Raw genomic sequence first — 26518 nt, forward strand, 5'->3', positions numbered from 1 at the left:
CACTAGAAATATCGTTTTCATCTTTTGTCTATGTGCAAATTCTTCTTGATGATAATAACCAAGTTTGGTATATAATTTCACTTGAAGTTAGAGAACAAACACTTCCAATACTTCTCACTCATTAGGGAAAGAATCAAATTTATGGTCGATATACAATATAATGAGATAGAAAAAAAAAATTATTATAGTTAAAAAGAGTGTAGTAGATGGATCGATCCTATGGATCAAAACAAGTGGACATGGAGGAAGAGGAAGTGGTCATGCTGATATAAGGGAATCCTGATGATGCTGCAACTGTCTTCAAAGGTTTCATGGTCGCCGTCGTCATGGGTAAATATATCGATGATTGCTTACCGAACAAACCCATCGTGGACCAATTGATACCCTTGTAGTAATCGCCCGTTGTCAACTTCATATTTTCAGATGACGACGAAATTCCAAGACTTAGTTCAAGATCATTGTGAGCATTCCCTAAAAAAGAAAAAAGAAACAAAAAAAAAGACAATGTTAATGGATAAGTTGAAGATCGATGTTGATAACTAACTAAGTAACTAGTAGCTTAAAGAGAGGATGCTAAAATTTTACGGTTTTTTGCTTTATCATATCAAAAGTAAATGTGAAATTTATGGTAGTGAACTCTATTTGCTTCAATTAATGAACCAGTCTTATAATAAACATATGTATTTACATTGTGACCCACATTTATCAATTACCTTTAATATGGGCACCAAACTTCATGGCTCCATCTCCCTTTCCCAACTCATTGTATTTTATTGCTGCTGCATCCCATCCTCTGTGATTTGTTTACACACGTATAACAATTTCCAAGTTACTCACAACATTACACTAAGTCACTAACTCTTGGTTCATAAAAGAAACCAAACTCTTTAAACGGACTATATATATATGGTCTTTTTTGACTATCAACTTCGAAAAAAAAAAAAAATCAAGTTTGCAGATAAGAAGGTAAAAAATAATCGAAACAAAAGTAACTTTGGCTTGGTATTAATTTGAGGGGGATAATATTAAAAGTTTTTGAAAATTACCATTGAATTCGAAAATAAATTTGGGTAGAAAAAATGTGTACCTTCTCGAGGTTTTTTTATTTATTTTAGTTTGGAGTCATTGTATGACTATTTTATTTTTTTCTGTATAATTATTGTATTTTAAGTAATTCTAATTAAGAATCATATTTAAACCAAACATATATTAATGTGGTCATATGTGATTGAATTGAATAAAAAAATATTCTTTCTTATAAATTCTCTTTCAGTATATAGAAATTAATATTCTTAGGTTTGTTGTAACTTTTCTAAGCAAGTTTGAATTTATGTAGGACAACATTATTTTTTTCCAAAAAGTAAAGGTTAGGCTTTGAATGGTATAAAGCACTAGATGAATCAATGGAATAAAACATAAATTCAATAATGTATATAGGTGAAGTGAACTATATTTTCCATGAGGTAGATTGTAAATAGTAGAATTAGGCCATATATATCAGAAAGTATGAATATTTCTACCATATATTTTATTCAAGTACTCAGACAACTATCACTACGTACTTTAAACTTGTTAAGGATCATTTCCCATAAGTAAGATTACGTGTGTAACGAAATATCAAGAATTCGGATTAAAGAGAGTATAAAATGGTACCTGTTTTGAAAGAGATGAATCTGATCATGAGTTTTGAACTGGGTGCATTTCTGAAGAGCCAAGCCTTTGTATTTGGAACTTCCTCTTCCGAAACTCGCACTCTCTCGCCTAAGTGTTTGCACGAACTCCACCTTATTTAAATTCTTCATCTATACGTCATTTATAGATTAGTTAGATCCATACATTTTTCATATAATATAAATAGAAATAACCCATCTTCATATATAACGTATTAATTATGGTTTAACCTTATCGATGTCATGCCTGTAATCATCCACGACGAAATTGATGTCTGCATCGAGACCACGGAATTTGATAGCAGCTCGGTCGTACGCCCTGGTATATATTATATATGTTCACTTATTAATAAGTCAAATTCATATTTCTTTATTGTCTTCAACAAACTCTAATGTGTATATGTTGACAAAATTACACTAATGAAAATGACGAATAAAGTAACGAAATTAATTAAGTCTAATGTATATAGAGTTTTGTTTTACCTTGCTGCTGCGTAGGCAGTATCAAATCCGCCTGTTACAACGACAAAAAATAAGTGAAAGGAAAAAAAAGTTAGATCATTAATCAGCAAAATGTGTTCAATCAAACGTGAACGACAGAGAAGTATCAAACAAACATATGTCATGAGCTGTAATAGTCTATTATGTTTTGTCTTTTACAGAATAAAAAAGATAAATCTCTTAAAGAAGAAAAAATAGATAGTTGACAAAAAAGGAAAAAAAAAAAAAAAAAAACTTTTTTAGCGGTACTTGTTAACAGATTTTGTCAGACAAAATCTACAAATCAAATTTATCACAAAAATATGATAGATTCATTTTTTTATGACTATAAATAGACATACACACACGTAACTAAAAAAAATTGTCACGACACAATAATTAAAAAAAAAAAGTCTGCTCTATACTTACCCAAATAAACTTGCTTTCCACAATCCCTACAAATTCATCAAATCCCAAAACCAAAATTAGAGATAAATATAGCAATAATAATGAAAATAAACAAAATTTAATTTTTATTGTTTACCAAATATGAGATTCCCAACGACCGGTGCGACGGTAAAAAGTGACGCCACGATATTGGGAGCTTCGAGACCTTGGTCCTCTTCTGCTCTTCTTCAACACTTTTTGTGTATTCCTTTGTAAAGAAGACAGATTCAACCAGTGACTGTCCTCGACTGAGAATTCAATACTCCGACGAGCATCAGCCACTGGAAAGAGATCTCCTGTTTCTTTAGGAGGAGGAGGAGTGACGTCATCGTCACGTTTGAGAATTCCAAAAGTGATGAAAGCATCTCCGGCTGCAGAATCTGTGGTGGAGGAGGAGTTAGATTCTTCTTCACCGGTGGTTGAGTTCATGAATGGTACTTTACGATCTTGATCCGCATCATAGGAAGAAAATATTTTAAGGTTAAGATCCAACATGATCGAGTCTTAGTAGCTAGCTACAAACAGCGTCCTTCTTTTTTTTTCCGGCGAGAAGAGAGATAGAGAGGGAGAGAGAGAGAGAGAGAGAGAGAGAGAAGATAAGTGGCAAAATGTGAGAGAGAGAGAGAGAGACTTCTAAAAGAGGGAAGAAAAAAGAACGTGGGACGTGTTCATTGTGAAGGTTGCATTGGATACACTTGCCCTTTATTTGCCTTTTTCAACTTTTTTTTTTTTTTTTTTTTAAAATTATATAATTGTACTTGCCTTGACGATGTATCGAATAAATATTATTTTGTCCTATATATTAGTTTTCTTTTGGTTAATTAAATATGGGAGCCGTAGAGAGGGTTGTACGATGAGTTTTATTTACACTTTCTTTGATGTCGTAAACACAACGCGTTAGTACGATGTAAAAAACAAAAATAATCTGTTGAATGAACTTTATCTTCCTTTTAATGAACTCGACCTAATTTCAAGCACCAGTACTATCTTTCTAGCTTTCTACTAGGTAAAAGACCTCATGGTGCTTGATTATATTTATCTAGTTTTACATCTTTTGATGGAGTCATCAACAAGATTAAGAAAATTGATAACATCAGCAAGAGTTTATGAAAACATTTATAAATGTTGTTTCTAATAATAATTTAACCAAAAGTCAAACCTTAAAGAACGTATTTTATTCTGATTGGTTAAATAGTAGTTTCTATACTTTTCTGAACAAAAAAAAATATCCAACCATTATAATTTATAGTTTAATTGCCGAAGACATTGTTAATGCATGCTCGAATGTAGTATTGTCTAAATACATAAGATTATAATTTTCTTATTAATTGACAAGTGTACGTTATTAAAGACGATATATAGGTAGAGTCGAGAAACAAAATATCAATGAAATTAAGATAGCTCCGTCAATTATAAAGAAATAAAAAAAGTCAATATCTGAAATTTTCAACATTCCTAGTAGCAATATTGAGAATTAACAAATCTTAATAATTGTACAATTTTTCATTAATTACTAACATAAATAGACAGCTATAACAGGTATTGTATATCGATGATACTATGTTTGTTATAGATATGTTTGGTAGTCGGTAATAGAGTTTTGACGACAACGTTTTGAGGAATCATGATGAATTATGCGGTTGTTGTTCCACCTCCTCTTTGTTTAGTGCTTAGGACATACTATTAGTATCAACAAATAAAGAAAATTAGTTCTTGATTAGGAAACTTTCCTTATTCTTTGATAATTACTTGTTTTTTCTTTCTTCCATAGTTAATAAGATCTATACATGATTGGACTTGAATTTGGAAAAAATGTAAACTAATGATGAAGTATATACAATATGACTAACATCATAAAATCATTTTCAATATTACTACATCTGAACTTGTAATTTTATTTTAACATGTTGGTGTTAGTGAAATACTAGTATAATGATTGTATTATCTGATTTAAGCAGTTATTTTATTACAAAAATATATGAAACACAATTCATCAACATTAATTAGTTTTTTGCTACAAGAACTTTTTTTAAAAAAGTTTATGTTGTAATAATAAAATATCATATGGCATATAGCGACAACAATTATTGATAGGTCCCTCGTGTGATTCCAAACGTGCCAAGATATGAAAACAATCTAACGGTCAGGGATTTTTTTTGGTATACTTAGATATCTTCAACGTGTGAAATGCAATCACATGTGATTTTGTTTCTCTGTGCGTCGTCATTAAACGAATCAGGACAATCCTTTATTTTTTTTTAGTCTGCCGGCCTCTCTAAGTTTTCGTAATATTTCATTTAAATGGAAAAGGGTTGTCCTTGGGGTAAAAAAAGGAAAAAAATAAGCTAAATCTTGATTGAGATTTCGTGAGAGTTGAAGATTTAGCTTATATGGTTGATCTACATGAAGGACAACTCGATTGCATTTCATCTTATATCTTCTCCAACTGTTTGTGGATCTCTTTTCGTGTATGAGCTTCTCTACCGTGTCATTATAAGTTTATTTCAACATATGTCATATTTTGAAACATTATGTATTCTTATTTCTTTGTTCTTATTTCTTTGTATGAACATATCTCTTTATAGTGGTAACTATATCTCTTTCATATATATATATATAATGAAAGAGATATATATTTTTATCACTACAAGTGTTTTAGAAAGGCTTACGAAACACTAAAGAAAGAGTTGATACTTTCTTATTGTAAATTTAATTTCTTTTGTTAAATCCTATAAAAGTTATAGGAAAAGGAATTTTAAAATGGATGGTAAGCAAATAAATCATTACAGATATTTTAACTATCCTCCTCACGATTTTTTATTTTTTTTGTTTCTCTCTTCCGTAGTGGAATGGATCTTCAATTACAAATAATTGGAGGAACAGGAAGATAATCTAGACCACAACATAAACTATACAATAAAAAAAAATGATATATGTAATGGTCAATGAATAAAAGAATAAGAGAGAGAGAGAGGGTGTGATGTTTACACGTTTAGGGCCCAAACCAAGGATGGGTCCAATATGCCAACTACTATTTCTTTATGTATTGAGAGCAGTAGAGTGATAATAATAAGAGAGAGAGAGAGAGAAACCTTAATGGAGACAGACGGACGACAGTGGCGTTACGTCAATTGTCATATTATTCAACCACTCTCACTAATCAAACTCCAAATCTTTACAATATGATAGATTTGATGATAAGTCTGGTTCTCAAATCCCAGCCGTCAGTTTATCTAAGAAATTTAGATTTTTAAGGAATCTGGCCTTTCCTTATTTGGTAAGACTAAAGATATCTCTCTCTATTCCTTGTAGTTCCCCAATAGGTAAAAGAAACCTAACCTTTTTTTTTGTAACATTATTTATAACTTGCAGTGCACAATAACGTGATGACATTAATCATTTATATAGTTCACTGTTATAATTTATTTTGAAGTCATCTACACTTCAAAATTTTATACTCAAGCCTATACTTGATTCGACTGCTATAACTTCTTTTAATGATTGTATCAGCTATGTCATCCTTAACCAACCATTGATTTTTAACTGCTTTGATTATATATTACTACTGAGGAGGTTAATCCCTTTGTTAACCTTGTGCTTGTGCACTTGTGTTTATAATTTCTTCAGCTAAACAACACAATTCTAGTTTATAGGGGTTTATTATATTGCTTACAAACTCGATCGGACCCAGAATTTTGACTAAATTTTTTGTTGAAGTCTTCTTATATTAAAGCTAAGCTTACGACTTTTGAAAAACGAATTAGGATGGCTGCAGTCTTTGTAGAATCATATATATAGGGTTATGAACTATTAACATCTCTGGTAAACACATGATCGATTGTAATAGTGTTTTACAAAGTATGTGAGAGGGAGAGAAAGGGTTGCTCAGACTAATAAATATGACGCTCGCTGGTTGGTACAACAGTTCTATTGAAAAGGGCGATAGAGAAACGAGTGGAAACGCATGAAGCACGTTATATATAAAATTTAATAATTGAGCATTCAACCATATTCTTTGATGATTGCTTGGGTTCTTTTTTTTTCCATAAATTTCGTTGTTGTTGTTGCTGTTCTCACTTCTCAATCTTTAAAAATAAAATATATTAAAAAAAAAAAAAATTTGGTTTTAGCATTTTTCGGTTTAATGTTTGATGCACATATGATGAATAGATGATGTGATCGGAACAGTTTTGGATGACGTGGTGGCTTCCCCTCCTCGTTTCCGAAAAAGGCAAAGAAGCTGATTAATAAAAGAGCTCAGCCCTCAAGTTGTTTCTCTTGAAGTGACGATAATGCCCCTCTCGAAATAAACATGTGCTCTCAAGTCTTAACTGAGTCTTTAAGTCTTTTAACTCTTGTTCAGTCTTTTAGTGTTTGTTCAGTTCTCGACTCTTCCCTTCTTTAGCTATAGGGACAGTATGTGACTATGCGAGACACAACATAAAAATGGAAAAGAGAAAATCAGAATAGAATTAGTCAAATTAGGTGAATAAAGAAAGAGAATTAAATTAGGTGATGGTATGGTTTATATCCAGAACAAATATTATGGTGCTATTTTTACATTTTGGTGCAATTTAGTATCAAGAAACAACTGAATAAATTTAATCGGATTATAAATACATCCACATACATACAGTACACACTTCATATACACATGTACATTTACATTATACATGCATACACAATTCATATATCACAAATATCTGTATATTTTTTGACGCAACACATTTCCATATTGGTTTTTTTGACTCATAACATTTTTGGGTATTGAATTTGATTTCTAACATTTCTATATTAATAATCGAGAAATTCAGGATCAGAATTTAAACTAATGTTTTGTTGTTGAGTATCTTTATACTCTTCCGTATAATTTTTAATGTTGGTATAAAAATTTATTTTCGTCTTTAGTTCGTTGATCATTATGCTTTGAACTTTGAAGTCATGCCACCATGTGAGGACAGTTTTAAAGGGGATGATATGCTCGATTGGATAACACAGTTGTCGAAGAGTGTCTTGATTAATATAATTTTTTTTAAACATATGCCAGAGACGTTCATATTTCGTAATGTATCTTTATAGAATTCTGATATAATAATTTTGTATTTATATCGATTTCTTTGATATCTATTTATATGTTTTTGATCGTATTCCTTAGATTGTATGTAACTAATTCATTTGTTATTGTTAAATCAACTAAGCTACATAGTCCATTATATTTGATTAACACTAAAGTTACCATAGTTACATACAAACCTCAACGACAAGCGAGTGATTGCCCTTCTCTGACCTTTGCAACGACCCAACTTGCGAGAGTGGACATTATGCTTATTTGCTCAATCGGTTTTCTAAAGGTTCCTATATCAGTATGTGGTGGTTGGTACAGTCATGCTCAAAAACTAGGAGCCTAGCTAGAAAAGTAGCTAGCAAGTCCTCTACCATAACCCGGCGCGATTCCGGATAAAACAGTTCCAAAACATTCTCTTCTTTTTTCATATGCTTTGGCAATATTGGACCAAACTTCCAACTTTTTTTTTAAAAGTCATCTCGCATTAATGCAAATGTGTTACGTTGTCAATTTGTCATCTTTGATTTTTTTTTTTTTTTTTTTTGTCAACTCTGAAGTAGGTAGATCTCAAAATGTGAACTTGGCGTCCTATTGACCATGGGCATTGGTTGTCCTTCGTTTTTGGTCCCCCAATTATAATAGTATTATTTTGAAAGGTTCTTATCTAGTATGAGCATTGGTGTCTATTTGTATTTGGTCCCCCAAATAAAATAATAATATTTTTAAAGTTTAAAATATTAATTATTTAATGTTGAAAAACAAAAACATACAATTAAGACATTAAAAGTAGAAAACATAAAACATAAAACATGAAAATGAAAACATCAAAGGAAAAGAAAAGAAGAAATAACTTGTGAATATTTTGTTGCTTTGATATTGTTTGGTATGAATGTTTTGTTGCTTTGATATTGCTTGGTGTGAATGTTTTGTTGCTTGAGCATTGCTTGGTGTGAATGTTTTGTTGCTTGAGCATTGCTTGGTGTAGGAAGAAGCTTTCCATTCGAGTCTCTTAAAGAAGAAGAATCAATAGTTTGACTCTCTAATCCTCTTTCTGCAGGCTGAAGCTCTAACAAATATCCTTCATCTTCTTCTGAGTCGCTTGCTCTCTTTATGGATTTAACAAGATATCCAAAGAGTAACTGAACTTTTCTCGACATAAGGACCTAACCACAATCCAAAGGATACTATTACCATCTTTTTACTCTGTCTAGTCAAATGGAGGATGCAATTGTAATGAAAGTGTACCTTCATAGCCGCCTCCCTGTTCCCATTAGGGGCTGATGTTAGTATATTCTTTGATACGTTTATGGACTGCACTATTCCACGATCTTGCAGTCTCTCTGATATGGTAGCAGCCAATTCTACTCCTGCATAACCGCAGCCAACAACAACTACTTTTATGGTAGAGCCGTCTTTAAAATTCTTCCTCTCCAATTTACTCAGCTTTTCGTTAAGCTTCTGCAATAGCATAATGACAGTCACGATTTAGTCAAAAAAAGAGTGTACAATTCAGTTTAACCAATCCGAACCAAAGCAAAAACCATATCAACACGATCAAGACGGTTCCTCCAGTAATGAAACTTTCAGACCCATTCACTCCTACATGGTCACAAGGAAACTTTCATATGCATCTGTAAGAATTTGTTTCAGCAGCAAAAGACAATCACAACAACATCTGAAGCAAAAGCAAACTGTTTGAACTTGGAAGACACATAAGAGCCATCTATCAGTCAGTAGTCAACAAAGAGAATCAGAGTAATTGTATTCACTAGAAACCATTCTAAGCGATTTCTATATGAAATGAAATCACCAAGGGGCTCATTAGGTATATACTGAACCAAAACAATGAAAAGCAAGGCCTGCTTTGTAGCCAATACATCCGACCCATTTGAACTTTGCAAGAACCTCCAAACTACACTCTGCACATACACAAAAATGAATACTGTAAATCTAGAACTAGCAAGCTCTTAACAAAGATGTTTGATCCTAAGCTTATATTCACCAACCTGAGGTAAAACACATCTATAAAAGTGGTGCATATCCAGAATGATATCATAGTTCCAAATGTCCCGATAGACGCTGCAACGAAATACTAAATCCAGAATGGACCATACCTGCAAATACAGTCAATATCAAACACTTGAAAACCAAATACTAAATCTCCTACGTTTTTATATGAGAGCTGGAATAGCTACCACTTAGGCTTATCATTCAACAATAATTGCTAAATACAGAACTAACCAGAAAAACAAAACAAAAACCCAAAGATCTTACGCAAAAACATAGATGATGACCATGAATGACGAGAGCCACATTTCTGCAATCAGTGCAATCAGTATGAAAGATAACTTTCACACTGTGCTTTTTCTCTACTTGGCATTGGTTGTCCTTGAAACTATTTTGACCCTCAAGATCAAACTCAATCCAGATTCTACCTTAGTTTCTACAATTCCTTTTGGCCTTAGTTTCTAAAATTTTGATTCAACAGCCAAACACAAATCCCATAAGACGAAACAGACATCAGAAAACTGAAAACACATTAACAGAAACAAACAACAGCAAAAGCTCTCAAACTAGAATACAACCGAACCAGCAGATAAACTCAAACCAACTAGGCAGCGCCAGAAACCAATTCTCCGGCAGGAGAAGCAGCAGCAGCAACAGCGGCGGCACCACCGTCATCAGAAGCAAGAGTGAACGGAGTCCATTCCGCCGGGAGAGGAGGAAGAGGAGCACAAACAGTAGGCTTTCTCTTAACGTCCCAAGGCTGAGTCTTCTTCGGCCTCGACTTCCTGTGATGCGCAGTCGGTTTCTTCTGCGGCCTTGATGAACACTCAATCAGCATCCCTAATCCTCCACCTCCTCCATTTCCCAATTTCGGAACTTGGAATTGGCGGAGAACCGGAGAAGCAGCAGCGACAGTGACGATTCCGGTGCCAAAGATGTGTATCGCCGTCGAGAGAAAAGAAAGAAGCCAAAAATTTTTTCGTTTAATCCTAGAGAAATTCTACACCCAATCACAATAGAGCACGTGGCGAAGTGGACAGACGAAAAACGTCCTAAAATAAGAAGCGTTTCTTCGATATTGGACCTTTTTGAATTAAATTAAAATCAGAAAAAAACGAAGGACGGTCCAAGTCATCACTGTTGTACATGCTCTTAGTTCCAAAAAAAAAAAAATTAAAATTTCCTACATTGATTGAGGGGCAAAATTACAAAAAATTAAATGTAGGATGAGAGTGGAAACTATCGATCTTTGGGGGGAACATTTGAAAACAAAAAGTTACTTTTTTTTTTTTTTTTTTTTTTTTTTGTTTCAACGTCTTTCTTTCTTTCTGGTCTCCGGGACGGGACTGGCCAAATCTTCAGATTTGCCGAAACCCCCAATTTTGCAAAATCCAATTTTTACATCAGAAACCCTAATTTTCTTACCCTTTTCGATTCAATTTTTGGGTGTTTGGCAACGATGGACGATTACACCAGAGAGATGATGGATCTCAAGACCTTAGTCACTCGAACCCTTGAGAAGAAAGGTGTTCTCGCTAAGATCCGGGTACCAAATTTCATTCCTTTTTCTTTTCTCCTCTCTTGTTCTGTGCATTACATTATCGAGTCACATTCAAATTTCGCTGAGATTTGTGGGGAGAGACACGACTACATTACTCTATTTTGTTTTCTAGGGTTCCTTGCTTTTTCAGATCGAAATGTTCGATTTTGTTTTCTAGGAATCTTGATACTTTCCATGTGAAAATCCCAATTACGTTGTAGAGTTAATGTATTGAAAAGTTGTTTTTTTCTTCTGTTTCTATACTTATGCTGAGAGTTTAAGTTGCTTGTGTAGGCTGAGCTCCGTGCAAGTGTGTTTGAGGCAATTGAAGAAGAGGATAGAGTGATAGAGAACAATGAAGGACTGCCTCCAGCTTTGTTGGGTAGCTGCAATGATCGTGCAAGGCAGCTTCATGCTTCTCCTTCAGGTTCTTTTTATTTGTATTCACAAGTTTTGCTTATATCTCATTTTCACTTTTATCCTTTGGATCTTGTCTTGGAAAATTTTGTTTTTTTCACAAGCCTGCCATGCTTTGTTACTACTCGATAACTATTGGCTTGTTCAAAATGTGACCCCTTTCTAGTCGGGCGAAATCGTATCATGAAAAACGAAACTTTGCTTTCTCCTATTGCTAAACACTATGGACGTTGAGGTTTTGTGCAGTTAAGTAGGACATTTTGATCACCTTTTAACATGTTGGATTGCAGGCAGGTTACTATCTGCGTTGATTTGTGAATACTTGGACTGGGCACAACTAAATCACACACTCAAAGTTTATCAACCAGAAAGCAATTTGGTAATAAATATAATCCCTTCTTTGATTTTTTTTTTTAATATGTATTTCGTTTAGTTAAGAAGATTGTGGATGAGCTTTTCTCATTTATCTGGTGATTTGCCTTCTGCCTGAAAACCCTATGCAAAGCCAAAAGATTCGTGGAAGTCTGAGTTACGCGACTTTAGTAGCAGCAATGGTTTTGAGCTCAACAGAAATGGAGATAGTGGACCGCTCCTTTTAGATGTTCTTGAAGGATTCTTGAAGTTCGAGGTACTTCTTTCTTTTCTTCCCCTGTGAATATGTCTGCAGCCAAGTGGAAAACTGAATATTACTGTCTATAACTTTTTCTCTTGGTTTACAAGCTTTACTACCATACTTCAAACAAATTGTCCACCTGTATGTAGTATGTGATGTTGTAGTGTTTTCTGTTTTTGTACTATAAGTGTAGATGACCAATGCTAGTTGGTTGACCTGAAGCTTTATAAACACCAACGTACATAAAATCTTGGTACTTTGTACTCGCTACTTCACACTTTTCCAAGAAAAGAAAGTGTGGTAGTCGAGATGAGAATTCTTCAGAGATTTGAGAAACAAGTTTAGCAAATTGCAAGCCTCGAGTTCTCTTTACCTCCAAGGATTAATGTTTCCATTCTCTTACCGTAAATCCATTATCATCAGTCTTTTGCTATATTCTCGTCAGGTTTGGTGATCAACAATTTTTGTAATGATTTTTTTTCAGAGCATGACGCAGGGCACGGGTGGTAGTTCAAGGAGAGAGTCAGAAACAGAGTCGTCATCAAGCCTTGAGTCTAGAAATCCTCCTCGCAGATCATCTGCTTCTGATAACTTACCTCCTCAACGAAGGTACACCTATCTCCAACACCATGCTTTGCCAAACCAAAGTTTTATTTTTTTACCATTCAATGTTGCTTACGAGTCTGACATGATCGATTTACGTATCTTAAATAATCGCAGGCCGGTTGCTTCATCGCAAGCATCAGGTTAGCCATCATTTCCCTATTTTCCTTGAAGTATTGGTTAAAAATGTGTATGTTTCATGATTTTTTTGATAACAAATAAATTGAATAAGATGTTTCAGATAGAAGAGGCGGGTTGTCTACTTCAGGGTACAGAAAAGACGAATTCAATTGGAGACACGGTAATCAAGATGCGCATGAAGAGGTAATGAGAGCTTCGGCGGCGCTAGAAAATCTTCAGCTCGATAGGAAAACTCGGAACTTAACATCGTCTTGGAGGTAAGCTTTCAAGACTCTTAAACATGAATTGAAAATACCAGACTGAAATGAGAAACAAGTTGTGGGGTGAATCTGATCCATCGGGTTTGCTTGTGTTGTGTTGTAGGAATGTGAGGGATGGAACAAATGAAGAAGAAGGGAGGGATTGAGTTTAGGGTATTTGGACAAAAAAAAGTTCAGCTGCTGGATTAGATAATGGTGTGTGTACGTGATATATGTATGTTCGTTATTTGCAACGTCGTTTTCATTAGCTTCTTTATGTTTACGCTGCTGAACATCTGTCTCCTTAAGAACTTTGGTTGTCCCTAAAAATGAATGAAACAGTTAGTAGTAATGTTTCCTTCTGAATGTCATTAAACACAGAACAATATTTAAAGTTGTAATGTTCACAATCTTCATTAGGATCAAAACTCATTTTTTTTTTTTTTCTAAATCCAATTGTTTTGATTTTTTTTGTGTGTGTTAGTATTTTTGAATATCTTCTTCTTCTTCTTCTTCTTCTTCTTTTTCTCTCTCATCTTCTTCGTTTAAAGTTTAAAACTAAAGTATAACTGAGAAAGCCACTCTGGCTGAACCATCGCGACGCTTCTCTCCGAACGGCAATTTTCAAATTCTCCAGTGACCAAAACTCCGATTGCACCCAGCAGGAGGGATCTGTTGTTAATTTTGATTCTGACCTTCGAATCAAATTTTGGCTGTGGGAAACGATACAATGGACGCTTATACAAGAGAGATGATGGATCTCAAAACCTTGGTCACTCGAACCCTTGAGAGGAAAGGTGTTCTCGCTAAGATCCGGGTACCAAATTTCATTCCTTTTTCTTCCTTTGCCCATACATTGTTCGGAATACTTCAAATTTTCCCAGAGAAAAAAATTAGCTTTTTAATTTTTAGGGTTCGCGCGTGCTTCGAGATCTTTGCTTAGTGGATCTAATGTATTTGACATATTCTCGATGATCTTAGTTTACTTATGGATCTGAATTCTCCATCTTTTAATCATATTTTGAAATTGAGTCTTTGTGAAAATTTTGTGTCTCTATAGGCTGAGCTCCGTGCGAGTGTGTTTGAGGCAATTGAAGAAGAGGATAGAGTGATAGAGAACAATGAAGGATTACCTCCAGCTTTGTTGGGAAGCTGTAATGATCGTGCAAGGCAGCTTCATGCTTCTCCTTCAGGTTTCTTTTTGCCTATATCTCTCTTTGAATGGTTTGTTTGGTTCTAAATGGCAAAGTCTTGATTTGGATGTCTTTCTTGATACTTTATAACTAACTATTTGGCTTGTTAAGAAATGTGTTTCCTTTTTCTTGTTCGGGTGAAATTGTGTTAAGAGACTTAAGACCAAAGCTTAGCTTGCTTCTATGTATAGGCAATGTGAATATTGAGGTTTTTGTGCTGTTGAAGTAGGTCGTCTTGATCACTTTATGAATGTTCAAATGCAGGCAGGTTGTTATCTGCATTGATTTGTGAATATTTGGACTGGGCGCAACTTAATCACACCCTCAAAGTTTATCAACCAGAATGCAATTCGGTAATCAATATATTTCATTTTCTTTGATTTTTTCTAGTCTTACTTAAAAGTAGATTGAAAGATGAACTTTCTAACTGATGTTGTGATCTGCATTCTGCCTGAAAACCTATGCACAGGCAAAAGATTCTTGGAAGTCTGAGGTACGTGACTTTAGTAGCAACAGCGTTTATGAGCTCAACAGAAATGGAGATAGCAGACCGCTTCTTCTGGATGTTCTTGAAGGATTCTTGAAGTTCGAGGTATTTCTTCTGTTTTCACTCTGAAGTTGTTTGAAGAATACCTTTAGCTTTCTTTTCTCTGTTTTACAACCATACTTCTTACAAATTACAATAGTCCAGCTATGTTACGTGATTTCTGGGCATTAGTGTTTTCATTTCCTATTCTCTAAGTGAAGATGACCTAAATACCAAATAAGATAAATTCTTGTTATATTGTACTTACGACCTCACAGTTATACCAAGTAAATAAAGTGTCTTACTCGAGATTAGAAATTTTCAGAGATTTAAATAACGAGTTCAGTGAATTTTAAGCCTCAAGTTCTTGTCACATCCAAGGATTAATTTGTCAGCTGTATACTTTTGAGATTTAGTGATCAACATTTTTCTTAAATGAATTTTTCTTCAGAACATGACGCAGGTCAAGGGTGGTAACTCAAGGAGAGAGTCTGAAACGGAGTCTTCATCAAGCCTGGACTCAAGAAATCCTCCTCGGAGATCATCTGCTTCTGATAGCTTACCTCCTCAACGAAGGTAACTCCAAACTCAATGTTCAAAGATGTTTAATCTTTCATGCTGCTTATGAGTGTGGCATGCTTGATTAAAATGGGCAGGCCGGTTTCTGCATCTCAAGCATCGGGTACCGCTACCTCTGAGTACAGAAAAGACGAATACAATTGGAGAAACGACAGTGAAGATGTGCCGGAAGAAGTGACGAGAGCTTCGACGGCACTGGAAAATCTCCAGCTCGACAGGAAAACTCGGAACCTAACATCATCTTGGAGGTAAGCTTCCAAGACTCTTCTTATATTCATATATACCGTACAAGTTGGATCAAATCCAAGATTGAACTGAAAAGCAAGTCGTGATAATCTGATCCCATTGGTGTTTTGGTTGTGGTTCAGGAATGTGGGGGATGGAACAAGTGAAGAAGAAGGGAAAGATTGATCAAGGCTTTCGTTAAAATTTCAGCTTGTGAATTAGTAGTAGTACGTTTATATATATTGTATGTGTGTGTGTATGGTTTTCAATGTTTGCAACTGGTTTCTTTAGCTTTTTGTTTGTCGTGTTTTGTCTGAGCAAAAGAAAGAAATGGTTTGAGAAAGCTTTTGGAAAAAGTAAGATTTATGGATATAATTTCCAGCCAAATGCTATCGTCTTCTAAACCTTATCTATGAAGATGATCTATGAAGATGGTAGAATTAAGTACACTTAAGCCCTTAATCTAAACCTTTTTCTGTGCAACAAACGCAAAATTGACACAAAAATTATCAAATTTTACTTTTGTCATAATTTAAAGAAAAAATAGTCTGAAATAAATATTTGTTTGGATTTGATCAAAAAATAATATATATATATATATTGGCAATCCAAGTTAAAAATATACTATTAGCATTTTTCATTAACTATTTAAATTATATTTTTAAAATGATAATTTCTATTTGATTGCTCTAATTTATTTTTGTTAAAAAAAAATAAGGAGAAAAAAACAAGGAACAGGGGGTGTTGTTGTTAGGGTTTTAAAGCATTCTTATTTGTTGTTCTGCTTTCCTCTTCTCAAGTCAGTCACATTCTCCGGCGTCGCCTCAATTCTCAGTCTCTCTCTCTCTCACCGGTAAGTCAGAACTAGCTTTTTTGCTTTTTTCAACCTTTTTGTTGATTTTTTCTCTTCTATTAATTTGCTTAGTTCCGCTTGTTCAGTCTCTCGAGCTACATACTCGCCATTGGCTCTCTCTGTATGCTCTTGCTTAAATCTTTATTCGCTTGAAAAGTTTTAGCCTTTTGATAATTTACTGCTCTCTACCTCTCTCTTATTGTATTTGCTACTGTTTGAAGTCATGGAAGCTCAGATTTTGCAGTCTTCTTCTTCCTGCTTTTCGTCTCTTCACAACACTCTCAATCGTTACCGTTTCTCCTCTGTGTCATCACTAAGACCTCTCTCCGTCAGCTTCACTCAGACGACGAGAGCAAGGACTAAGGTTTCTCGTGTTTTATCCATGTCGAAGAAAGATGATGAATCCATGAAAGATGATGAATCCATGTCGAAGAAAGATGATGATGAATCTGATAGTCTCACTTACAAAGATTCTGGTGTTGATATCGATGCTGGGGCTGAGCTTGTTAAACGAATCGCAAAGATGGCTCCTGGAATAGGAGGATTCGGTGGTCTCTTCCCATATGGTATAGTTATTAAAACTGCAAACTTTCACCTGAATGTTGAAACTTTTTGTATTCTTCTGATGAATAAAGTGTTTAGGGTTTGTTTGAGCAGGTGATGAGTTTCTCGTAGCTGGTACGGATGGTGTAGGGACTAAATTGAAATTGGCATTTGAAACTGGAATTCATGACACCATTGGAATCGACTTGGTAAAGATATAGTCTTTTGTGTGTGTGTTTGTGTTTGTGGCTTTATTTATTTATGCTGAGTCCCCAAACAAGACTTCATGGTTTTGCTTTGTTGTTTTTGTTGTTGTTATAGGTTGCGATGAGTGTGAATGATATTATTACTTCTGGTGCAAAGCCTATGTTTTTCCTAGATTACTTTGCTACTAGTCGTCTTGATGTAGACCTTGCAGAAAAGGTACCATATGTTTCATCTCTTTTAATCTTTACTTTGAGCTTGCTTTAGGACTTGATATTGATGTATGATTATTTGTTTCCAGGTCATTAAAGGGATTGTTGAAGGTTGTCGGCAATCGGACTGTGCTCTCTTAGGGGGAGAGGTATGTGTTTACAGTTAAACTCAATTGCAGGTTCTGACAATGTAGTTTACTCATCTTTTCATGATTTTGTTTTGGTTGTTTTTAGACTGCAGAGATGCCTGACTTTTATGCAGAGGGCGAGTACGATCTCAGTGGGTTTGCTGTAGGCAGAGTAAAGAAAACTTCTCTTATCAACGGAAAAAACATTGTTGCTGGAGATGTTCTTATTGGCCTCCCGTCTAGTGGCGTTCATTCCAATGGTTTCTCTTTAGTAAGAAGGTAAAAGTTAGCGATACTGGACGTTTTATAGTCTTATAATTTCACGCCTCTTAACCACATTCCATTGGCATCCCAATTGTTCCAGGGTGTTGGCTCGAAGCAATCTTTCGTTGAATGATGCGCTTCCAGGTGGATCAACTACCCTTGGTGAAGCTCTAATGGCACCTACTGTCATATATGTAAAACAGGTTGGTTTTCTTGTCTACAGAAATTTCATCATGACATTTTGTAGCAATTCTATAACTCCTTCTCTCTGCTTTTCACAGGTACTTGACATAATCAGTAGAGGAGGAGTGAAGGGGATAGCTCATATTACAGGTGGAGGTTTCACAGACAACATTCCCCGAGTCTTCCCTGATGGTTTGGGTGCTGTTATTCACACCGATGCTTGGGAACTTCCACCTTTGTTCAAATGGATCCAACAGGTAATGAATGAGGAGAGAATCATAAATACCTCAGAACAGAAAGATTATGTTTTATACATCAGAATGTTTGATTGTTTTCTGGTTTGTTATATAGTCTGGGAGGATAGAAGACAGTGAGATGAGACGAACGTTTAATCTGGGAATAGGGATGGTTTTGGTGGTTAGTCCAGAGGCAGCTTCGCGAATACTACAAGAAGCCAAGAATGGGGACTATGTCGCCTATCGCGTAGGAGAGGTTATAAACGGTGAAGGCGTAACCTATCAGTAGAATGCTGCGTGTACTTTTTTTCTTTTTTCTTTTTCTGTGTTCTTGAAGTTTTTGTTTCCCACAGTTCTTTAAGAATTGAGTAATTGTGTACGGTTTAATGAGGTTACAAACCATGAGATGAGGCATTTTTGAGAACGTCGTTCTAATTTTATAATAACATAACCAATGTAATTGGTATGAGTTTAAAGCTCATGTTGAAGGAAATTATGGTTAAACTTTTTATAAAATATAAAGTATTGCCTAGTTGGTATGAGTGAAGGTTAATTGTCGCAGAAAAAAGAAGTTGTGGGAATTCATATATTATAAACCGAATACTTGCTAGTTTACAGATTAATGAACTATACACCATTCATGTCTTGTTGTATGTATCCCATCTTAGAATGAATATAATTATAGCATACCACAAACAACAAATGAATATATTTAAAACTTATGTCCAAAACTCCAATCCGGAAATATGAAAAAAGGGTGACTGAGAACTGAGAAGCTATTTGCGACTACACGGTCACGGAGGATGATATAGCAACTAACGTTTGACGATGTAAGTGGAAAAGAGAGCTTCAAGGTTGATTATACCAATGAAATGTCTTGGACCTTAGGCTCTGTTGGTTCAGTATTAGTCTCTTTTCCCTCTGTTGATGATGGCTTCTCGTCATTAACATGCTCCGGAGTTTTTTCAGGTGTTGTGTTCTGCAAATTGCGGGTCAGTTCATATATGATCATGCATAAAGAGGGAGAGACTATTTGGTTTTAATTTCTAGGTGTTTCTTAATTGACGCCGTCTCTAGATATGTTCTGTGTAAGAAGAAGACTTACCTTGTTCTTGTCGCGCCACCCTAGCCCAAATGGACGTGCTAGCAAACTGATCCTGCTTGGAGGAGGTTCAGGTGAATTATCATTGATATTTTTGACAGACGAATCTTGGTTCACTTGCCTGTATCGGTAACATATGTATACCCAAGTCAGTGTACAAACGGGAAAGTCATTAGTCAATACGCGTCGTGTTATAGTTATGTAGACAATTTGTGTGTTTGAGTTGTCTCAGGTAAAAAGGACACACCGTGGTGAAGGTTGTGCTTTGAGTTGGCCAGATTGATACTGCAAAGTCGCCTCGAGCATGGACTCTGCCATCACTGCCCTCTTCTCCATTTCAGCAAGTGCAGCAACAGCTTCCTCATATTTTTCCTAGACCATTTATCATATTCGTTACAGAGAAGATCAAAGATTAAACAGGAGGATACAAAAAAGGAAGAGGAAATAAAGTAGTATTTGAAACATGCAGCTCTGAAAACAAACAGACAAGTGTTAAATACAGGATATACAGAGATTACATTTCCTAAAATAATGTGTAACTCTACTCCATGGAAGGCGAGTAACGACCTACTCCTACTAAATAGCCTAGCCACATTTGTGATAGTATGAGTCAGTGCAAACGTTTTACCTGCAAGACTTGAGCAGCATATCTCTGTGCTTCTGCATCCTGCTCAGCAAATCTTCGTGCATCTTCTGTCACCTTCTGTTCTTGCTCCACCCGCATCAAGACCTTCATAAGTATCAATTAATCTCAGAACTTGTCTCAGCTATAACGAAAAGAAAAACAGATTGATCATCCAAATGCGAACCTGTAGCATTGCACCTTCTTGTTCCTGCTTATCAGAGAGGAGTCTCTGAACTTCGGCCATCTCTTGCTCTAACTGTTCGACCTGAAGTTCACATTCATGACAAGCAGCATTTCACATCTCAAGACCATCTTAAAACTAACTAAGCACCAATAAGCCCTCAAAACTGGATCAGCACAGAGATGAGAGATGAGGAACCAGCAGGAGAAGAAATGAGAGAAGGGAAAGCAATGATGGTAAAAGTGAGGGCGAAGGTAGTCTTTGTATTCAGACCATGGAGACAAGTAACATAATGCGAGCTTATAGCTTAACTGGAAAATTAATTGTCAAGTGGTAAGCTTTATGAGAATACCTTGGCACTCAGTTGACGCCGGTTGTCTTCCTTAACTATCTCCATGAGTGCTATCTCCAACTCTTCAGCCCTACCAAAAAATAGGAAGATTGGGAGACGTTACATATTGAGGAAGAATAAGGAGAGAGATAAAATTTCTACCGTTTTGTGTCCAATTATTATTGAGAAAAGAACCTAACCTAAGTAGAGCTGATCGTTTGTCCTCAAGCAACTTGCAGAGATCAGCCTTCAACCACAGAACCTGAAAAAGTTGTCAGTCAACTTCTCAGAAGGGGGTTCCATGACTGTAGGTATTCAAGTGTACTCAGGGAAGCATCTACAAGCCAATAGGAAGGACAAAAAATTACCTGCGCTTGAAGATCTTGAACAGAATCTACCTCCCCATCCCCAGTCAGGCTAACTAACTGTTCATCTGCATTACTTGATCCTGATTCAGATCGAGACAAACTCCCATTTGCCAATGAGGTTTTGCTATCTGCCAACACAGATTTTGGGTCTTGCTTGAAATTATATAATTTGGAGGCAAGACCCTTAGAATCCCTCCAAGCTTGAAGTCCCTTCGATCTTTCCTCAAGTGAAGCTATCACAGCTGGCCTATGCTTGCTTCGTAATTCCTGCAATCTAATTTCATGGACATTTTGGTAACCCATGCAAGCAGTTAAAACGAGCTGGCTACTATCAAATGTTGATCCAGTCAGTGATTGTAGCAAAGTAACAGCGTCTCCAGCGTCCTTCGTTGTAACTAATGCAGGACCTGAGGTGAGTTAAAGCATAAGTTAGAGCAGTCTCAATGATGACGCCGATCCGTTTAGAAGGTCCGCAAAACATATCACTTAAATTGAAAGACCACCAGTTTTATCAAGTACCATATAGTTCCATCAATGCGAGTGCTGTTCTGAAAAGCATAACACGAGTTCCTTCAAAGAGAAGCACATCCCAGACTCTAAGAACTGCGATCAGGAAGACGAACATTTAGAAAGACAATGGATTCTCAGTCCCAATTCTTAAAAGAGAAAGATGTTCAAATTTTAACAGACTTCCATCCTAAATTACAAGTTACTCAAACAAGACAGCTTTAATTCCAATGTCTAAAACCTGACCACTTTCCCATGGAAGCATATTCATGAAGATGGAAAGAAACCATGGCCCTGTAACCCAAGCCACTTGCACTCCAAGATAATCCAGATGATGAACTGTAGACATACAAAAATTGCAGAGTTTAGTACTACTTCCTGTTAACAATCTGTAAGATGAAGCAAGAAAACCTGTTAAGGAACTCACCCAATTTAGGAAATCTTTCTCGAACCAACTCCTCCAGAACTAGTTGATCAACCTGAGATATGAGGGTACATTTTGTCATGATGCTATAACCAGTCTGGCCCAAAAAATTGTGCAAATGTATAAACAGGCAACTAATATTATCACCTGAGACTCTATCATTTCTTCTGAATAATAACCATCGAAGTAGTCATCAATGATTCCTGTCAGTGCCCTGAAGATCATAAGTATTTAATTAGAAGGGGCTACGGTTCAGGAAAAAAACAAAAGAGAAGATATAAGGATGCCTAATAAAAGTTAATTCAACCAGAAGAAAATGAACGTGAAAGTTATAAGAACTAGACAAAGAACAAGGAGTTCGTGTTAATAAGATTAGAAATGAAATTAGTAGATTAATGAAACAAAATTGGTTTAGGAAAAAAAAAAAAAAAAAAAAAAGAGAATGGCTAAGAAACTTTTATATTCGGAAGAGGTGAAAGTGATAGATACACAAACTAAACACAGAGCAAGGAGTTCGTTTTTCAACAGGAAACAATCTTAGGACTTAGAGATATAAATTCATCAAATTTGTGAACATACCAGAAAGCATTCTCTTCTGGCATCAAAAGCAATAAAAGCGCAGCAAAGAAGTTCATAGCCTGCAGAGCGTATCTTGATATTTAATATTAATTTACTATGTCTTGGTACTAAAATAAAGAGTCATGATATTGATTAAAAACCAAAACCTGACAGTAACCAACAGAAGGATTATGCCTAGCATAAGCAGTAAGCAAACGCCGCAGGGCATTTCTACCATCATCATCTAGGGCAGGATGACCTGGAAATGTCCGAGGCAAGTCCTGTACTCGAAACAAGTAACGGCATAAGAATCCCGATCAACTTCAGCATAAGCCAACGCTGCACCACTAGATAGAGAGGGTCAATGCTGAATGAATTTTCAATTACTACCTTTTCTATCTGTCCTTTCCATTTTTCCACAACAGCAAGAGAGTCTCTACTTGAACCTTTGTCATCAACATTCTGCATGTCCTCTTGCTCTATGGTGTTTCCAGAACTATCTTCAGCAAGAAGGTTTTGGTAATAATCCTTGCAGCGTCGTTTCCTCACACCCACAAATGCTTGCCATAACTGAAATGTTGTTACTAAATGAGACGATTATAACGGAAGAAGATCAAAGACTAACGAACGACAGATGGAGAGCTAGAGCCTGATATCAGATAGGAACAGAAGGCAGCAATGTTAACACGTCAAGATTTATTACCTCCCCCCTCAGAGCCATAGGTACACCACCGCGAATCAGCACTTCAAGTTCTTCCTTCCAAGGACATGTAGACATTGGACTTGCATCAGCAGCAACAGGAATGCCAGAGACACTTGTACCATCTGAAGAAGAACCATCCTGAACATCCGACCTCTCAACATCATAGAACTCGTCTTCAGAATCATTCTCAGACGCTCCCTTGAAAGATTTGCAATCATCGAATGAGAGTAACGATTTCACTTTAGGCGCCTCTTGCTCGCTTTTTGATAAATCCCCCTTCTTCTTGACACGGCTGCTCATTAATTCTTCAATTGATCGTAAAGATGGTCTGACCTCAGTCCATAATTGCACTCTGTGAACATTCTTCTCCGCATCGGGGTGTCCTTCCTCTTCAGTAGCACTTTCAGGAGTTACATCAGAACCTAAGCTTAATTCATTTTCTTTTTCCTTTTTGTCACTTTCACTAGACGGTGCATGGCTATTTTCAGATGATCCGTTTTCAGGTAACTCAGTCAATTCAACATGATCTTCTAAGAAACTACTCCACCTGTCCGACCTTTCTTCTTCCTCTTCCTGATTATAAGGAAACAGTGACATCACAGGCTTAGGGGGCTTACAGTAGTTAGTAAATAATGATAGTATCTGCTTCTACCATTCCAAGAACCAAAACGAACTTATTACCAGCAATTTGGTATCTGCTTCTACAAGCACATTGATTCGTGTTTTCTAGATTAGTCCAGTTATAATATCTTTCACACAGGACCAAATGAAAACAGCATTCTCATAACTAAATGAAAGGAAAAAGAAGCTGTTGTACAATAAATTATGGAGAAAGAACCTTGTAAATATCAGCATATTCTCTGTATCTCTGGACATGTTGAGGTCTCACAGGAAATCCATACGCATCCCTGTTGATACAAAAATGGCCTTATGAATTCCCAAAATCCAATCTACACAGCTCAGACGAAATCTCTAAAATATCCTAGATTAATAATACCCGTTGATACAAAACTGCATTCCTAATAAGTTTCGTTTTCAAGAAAACTTAATCAAAAGCACCTCGAATTGGATTATATCTAACAGACCCACCTTCACTGAGAGAACATTCAAATCACTAGTAGGATGTAGTACTATCAAATCAAGATCAAGATAAAAAATTGTTTTAAAGAAAATGCAAAATCAAGCAAACAAAAGAAGGCAGATTAAACTATCGTAATCGGGAGATACAACATTTTCGCTCAGCTAAAACGAGAGAGAAGCGTAAGTTCAAACGAGGACGAAGTAGCAGAAACGTATTAAAAAAAAAAAAAAGAAGAAAAGAAAGAAGGCGAAACCTCTTGTGTTCGAAGGCGACGAGGGGATTAATAGGCTTAGAAGCAGCAGCAGCTACGGCGGCGGCAGCGCTCCTCATTCGTTAGCCGCGGAAAGAAGAGATCTAAGTCAAGCCGGTGAAGAAGAGTTGAGAAAACCTCGTGGTGAAGAAGAAGAAGAAGATCCAATCTCCAGGCTAATTGGTCATCTCATCGTTACGCGACTGAAGTTGAAGGAAGTTGCAGTATAGAGAGAGAGAAGATGAAGAAGATGAAGAAGAAGAAAGAGAGAGAGGAGGAAGTGGAGAAATCACATGGAAAGGGCGAGATTGTCTACCAAGGTTTATTTATTTACCCACCATGTGAGATTGAATCTTTTTGACTGCGTTTTACTCCCAAATCCAAAAGGGTCTTTCTCTATATTTTTAAAAAGTTAGTTTTTTTACTTCTTCTTTTACTCTGATTTTTTTTAACTACTTTTTTTTTAATGTAAAAATGTGAATTTCACAGTTGTCTTCCAATATCTAACACAAAATTATGCTATTTAAAAATCTTATTTAAATAGCTTAATAAATTTACAATGAGTTAATTATTTTATTTACAAAAACCAAATAACAATTAGAATGAGGTAAATATTTAATGACAAAATTTGATACAGTCATAAACAAAAATAGAAATTATGATTGATATAGGCCGTGAATGGAGAACATCCAAATGCGGTTTTGAACTTTTTTTTTTGAAAACCGCACTGTAAACACCAATCAATACATTTTCTCCAATTTACGTTTTTTGTAAAAAAAAAAAAAAACAAAACGCGGATTTGTACAGTAGATATAGTCATGGACCGCCTTTTCAACTGAAACCAACTATTACCCAGCGGTTTTCGAACAAAAGCATGCACATTATTTTTTAAAATATATTTTTTATTCAAATTGTATTATTATAATAACTAGATATATGTATATGCAAAAGAAAAATTTTAAACTTCTCTCTATACTTTTACTCACTTCTATTTAAGTTATTTTCATATACTTTTAATTTTATTTTTACATTTTAAATAATTTCATAAGTTTCAAACTATAATAGATATTAATAATTTAGTTGTATGTACATATAAATACTAATAACTCCAGTTAATCTTATAATAAATAGATTTCTTTTTGAAACTTTTAATAGTTCTATTTATTGTGTAATATTTTTTATGATTGATAAATTTAGATATTTAAGGTTCTTTATATTTTTCTATTAACACAAAGCAGATAATAATTTACAATTATATTAAATATTTATATTTTTAAATTTAACATATAATTGTTGTTACAATAATATATATATATATATGTATACAAAATAAAAATATTTATTTATTAATACAAAACAAATTAAAATACATAAGTATACTAATTATTATTAAAACAATATGAAATCCGCACCGAAAATAGTTTTTCACCAATCAAACAATATTTCATATCACTTATTTTCTATAAACCGCACTTGTCCCGCAAATATTTTTTTTCCGCACGAACCACAGTTGAACCGTACCACACAATAAAACCGCTTTATCCGCACAACCAAATACGCTGTTACCATTCGGACCCATAGTTGTGAAGTTCATAACTTCATATCACTTACTTTGAGGTGGTTATTAAGGACATCCTACGTATTTTTTTTTTTTTGTGCAAAGACATCCTACGTATATGTATCGTAACTTTCAACTCTCTCCTAGTCCTAAAAGATCTGACTGACTCGAATGCAACGAATGCGGTTACCATTGTTCGAGTGTTTACAATTATGAATGTCGGCAGTTGTTTGTTATTGAATAGTTTAATCTAATTTGAAACAAATGCCTTTGCAAAAACAATTTAAACCGATATTATATCAATTGTAAGTAATAAGATTTACAATATATAAAGATATAAAACTGAAAAATGTGAAGAGAAACTTTTTTAAAAAGTTATCTCCCGTAATCCGTAACCAATTTACCATTGTAGATGCCATGATAATTTTTGTAACGAGACCATGGTTTCCAACTTCAAGCAGT

General features: G+C 35.2%; 5 protein-coding genes and 1 pseudogene across 12 annotated transcripts; 3 read left to right on the forward strand and 3 right to left on the reverse strand.

Annotated features, from left to right (window-relative positions):
* Positions 1 to 87: 87 nt before the first annotated feature.
* LOC104712110 (AP2-like ethylene-responsive transcription factor SMZ) lies at positions 88 to 3272 on the reverse strand. The gene is made up of 7 exons (XM_010428934.3): positions 2695 to 3272; positions 2580 to 2605; positions 2154 to 2184; positions 1902 to 1989; positions 1654 to 1802; positions 714 to 793; positions 88 to 471 (listed from the first exon to the last, which is right to left on the reverse strand). Exons 1-7 carry the CDS (start codon positions 3090 to 3092, stop codon positions 218 to 220), a joined length of 1026 nt encoding a protein of 341 aa, XP_010427236.1. The 5' UTR covers positions 3093 to 3272; the 3' UTR covers positions 88 to 217.
* Positions 3273 to 10158: 6886 nt separating this feature from the next.
* Positions 10159 to 10817, reverse strand: LOC104715675 (large ribosomal subunit protein cL38 pseudogene; annotated as a pseudogene). Its single transcript, XR_015566266.1, has 2 exons — positions 10786 to 10817; positions 10159 to 10658 (listed from the first exon to the last, which is right to left on the reverse strand). The product of XR_015566266.1 is annotated as a large ribosomal subunit protein cL38 pseudogene (transcript).
* Positions 10818 to 10925: 108 nt separating this feature from the next.
* LOC104712113 (protein TONNEAU 1a) lies at positions 10926 to 13574 on the forward strand. The gene is made up of 8 exons (XM_010428935.3): positions 10926 to 11215; positions 11504 to 11636; positions 11917 to 12005; positions 12132 to 12254; positions 12724 to 12848; positions 12960 to 12985; positions 13084 to 13240; positions 13347 to 13574. Exons 1-8 carry the CDS (start codon positions 11129 to 11131, stop codon positions 13387 to 13389), a joined length of 783 nt encoding a protein of 260 aa, XP_010427237.1. The 5' UTR covers positions 10926 to 11128; the 3' UTR covers positions 13390 to 13574.
* A 54-nt stretch (positions 13575 to 13628) lies between these two features.
* LOC104712114 (protein TONNEAU 1b-like) lies at positions 13629 to 16132 on the forward strand. Its single transcript, XM_010428936.3, has 7 exons — positions 13629 to 14039; positions 14283 to 14415; positions 14680 to 14768; positions 14885 to 15007; positions 15393 to 15517; positions 15598 to 15768; positions 15889 to 16132. Exons 1-7 carry the CDS (start codon positions 13953 to 13955, stop codon positions 15929 to 15931), a joined length of 771 nt encoding a protein of 256 aa, XP_010427238.2. The 5' UTR covers positions 13629 to 13952; the 3' UTR covers positions 15932 to 16132.
* A 291-nt stretch (positions 16133 to 16423) lies between these two features.
* Positions 16424 to 18792, forward strand: LOC109124459 (phosphoribosylformylglycinamidine cyclo-ligase, chloroplastic). 5 transcript variants are annotated; one of them, XM_010428939.3, is made up of 10 exons: positions 16424 to 16598; positions 16685 to 16719; positions 16820 to 17164; positions 17256 to 17350; positions 17463 to 17564; positions 17647 to 17706; positions 17792 to 17964; positions 18050 to 18152; positions 18231 to 18389; positions 18484 to 18792. In XM_010428939.3, exons 3-10 carry the CDS (start codon positions 16822 to 16824, stop codon positions 18655 to 18657), a joined length of 1209 nt encoding a protein of 402 aa, XP_010427241.1. In that variant the 5' UTR covers positions 16424 to 16598; positions 16685 to 16719; positions 16820 to 16821; the 3' UTR covers positions 18658 to 18792. The 5 variants fall into 5 exon arrangements, with proteins under 5 accessions (XP_010427241.1, XP_010427240.1, XP_087323948.1 ...); XM_087467822.1 differs by having other exon boundaries at positions 16467 to 16598; positions 16834 to 17164; XM_087467820.1 differs by having other exon boundaries at positions 16481 to 16598; positions 16671 to 16719.
* Positions 18793 to 18940: 148 nt separating this feature from the next.
* Positions 18941 to 24874, reverse strand: LOC104712116 (uncharacterized). 3 transcript variants are annotated; one of them, XR_015567410.1, is made up of 18 exons: positions 24502 to 24839; positions 24006 to 24075; positions 23168 to 23740; positions 22855 to 23034; positions 22632 to 22745; positions 22486 to 22544; positions 22054 to 22120; positions 21910 to 21961; positions 21724 to 21821; positions 21495 to 21578; positions 20976 to 21382; positions 20808 to 20869; positions 20629 to 20698; positions 20280 to 20360; positions 20099 to 20200; positions 19718 to 19842; positions 19474 to 19591; positions 18941 to 19347 (listed from the first exon to the last, which is right to left on the reverse strand). XR_015567410.1 is itself a non-coding variant. In XM_010428940.3 (18 exons), the coding sequence occupies exons 1-18, from the start codon at positions 24576 to 24578 to the stop codon at positions 19228 to 19230; spliced, it is 2454 nt and encodes an 817-aa protein (XP_010427242.2). In that variant the 5' UTR covers positions 24579 to 24874; the 3' UTR covers positions 18941 to 19227. The 3 variants fall into 3 exon arrangements, 2 of the variants coding, with proteins under 2 accessions (XP_010427242.2, XP_087323949.1); XM_010428940.3 differs by having other exon boundaries at positions 21729 to 21821; positions 24502 to 24874; XM_087467823.1 differs by lacking the exons at positions 18941 to 19347; positions 19474 to 19591 and having other exon boundaries at positions 19673 to 19842; positions 21729 to 21821.
* Between the last annotated feature and the right edge of the window lie 1644 nt (positions 24875 to 26518).

Source organism: Camelina sativa, chromosome 9 (genome assembly GCF_030686135.1).
Source record: "Camelina sativa cultivar CO46 ecotype springtype chromosome 9, ASM3068613v1".
NCBI classification, from domain to species: Eukaryota; Viridiplantae; Streptophyta; class Magnoliopsida; order Brassicales; family Brassicaceae; genus Camelina; species Camelina sativa.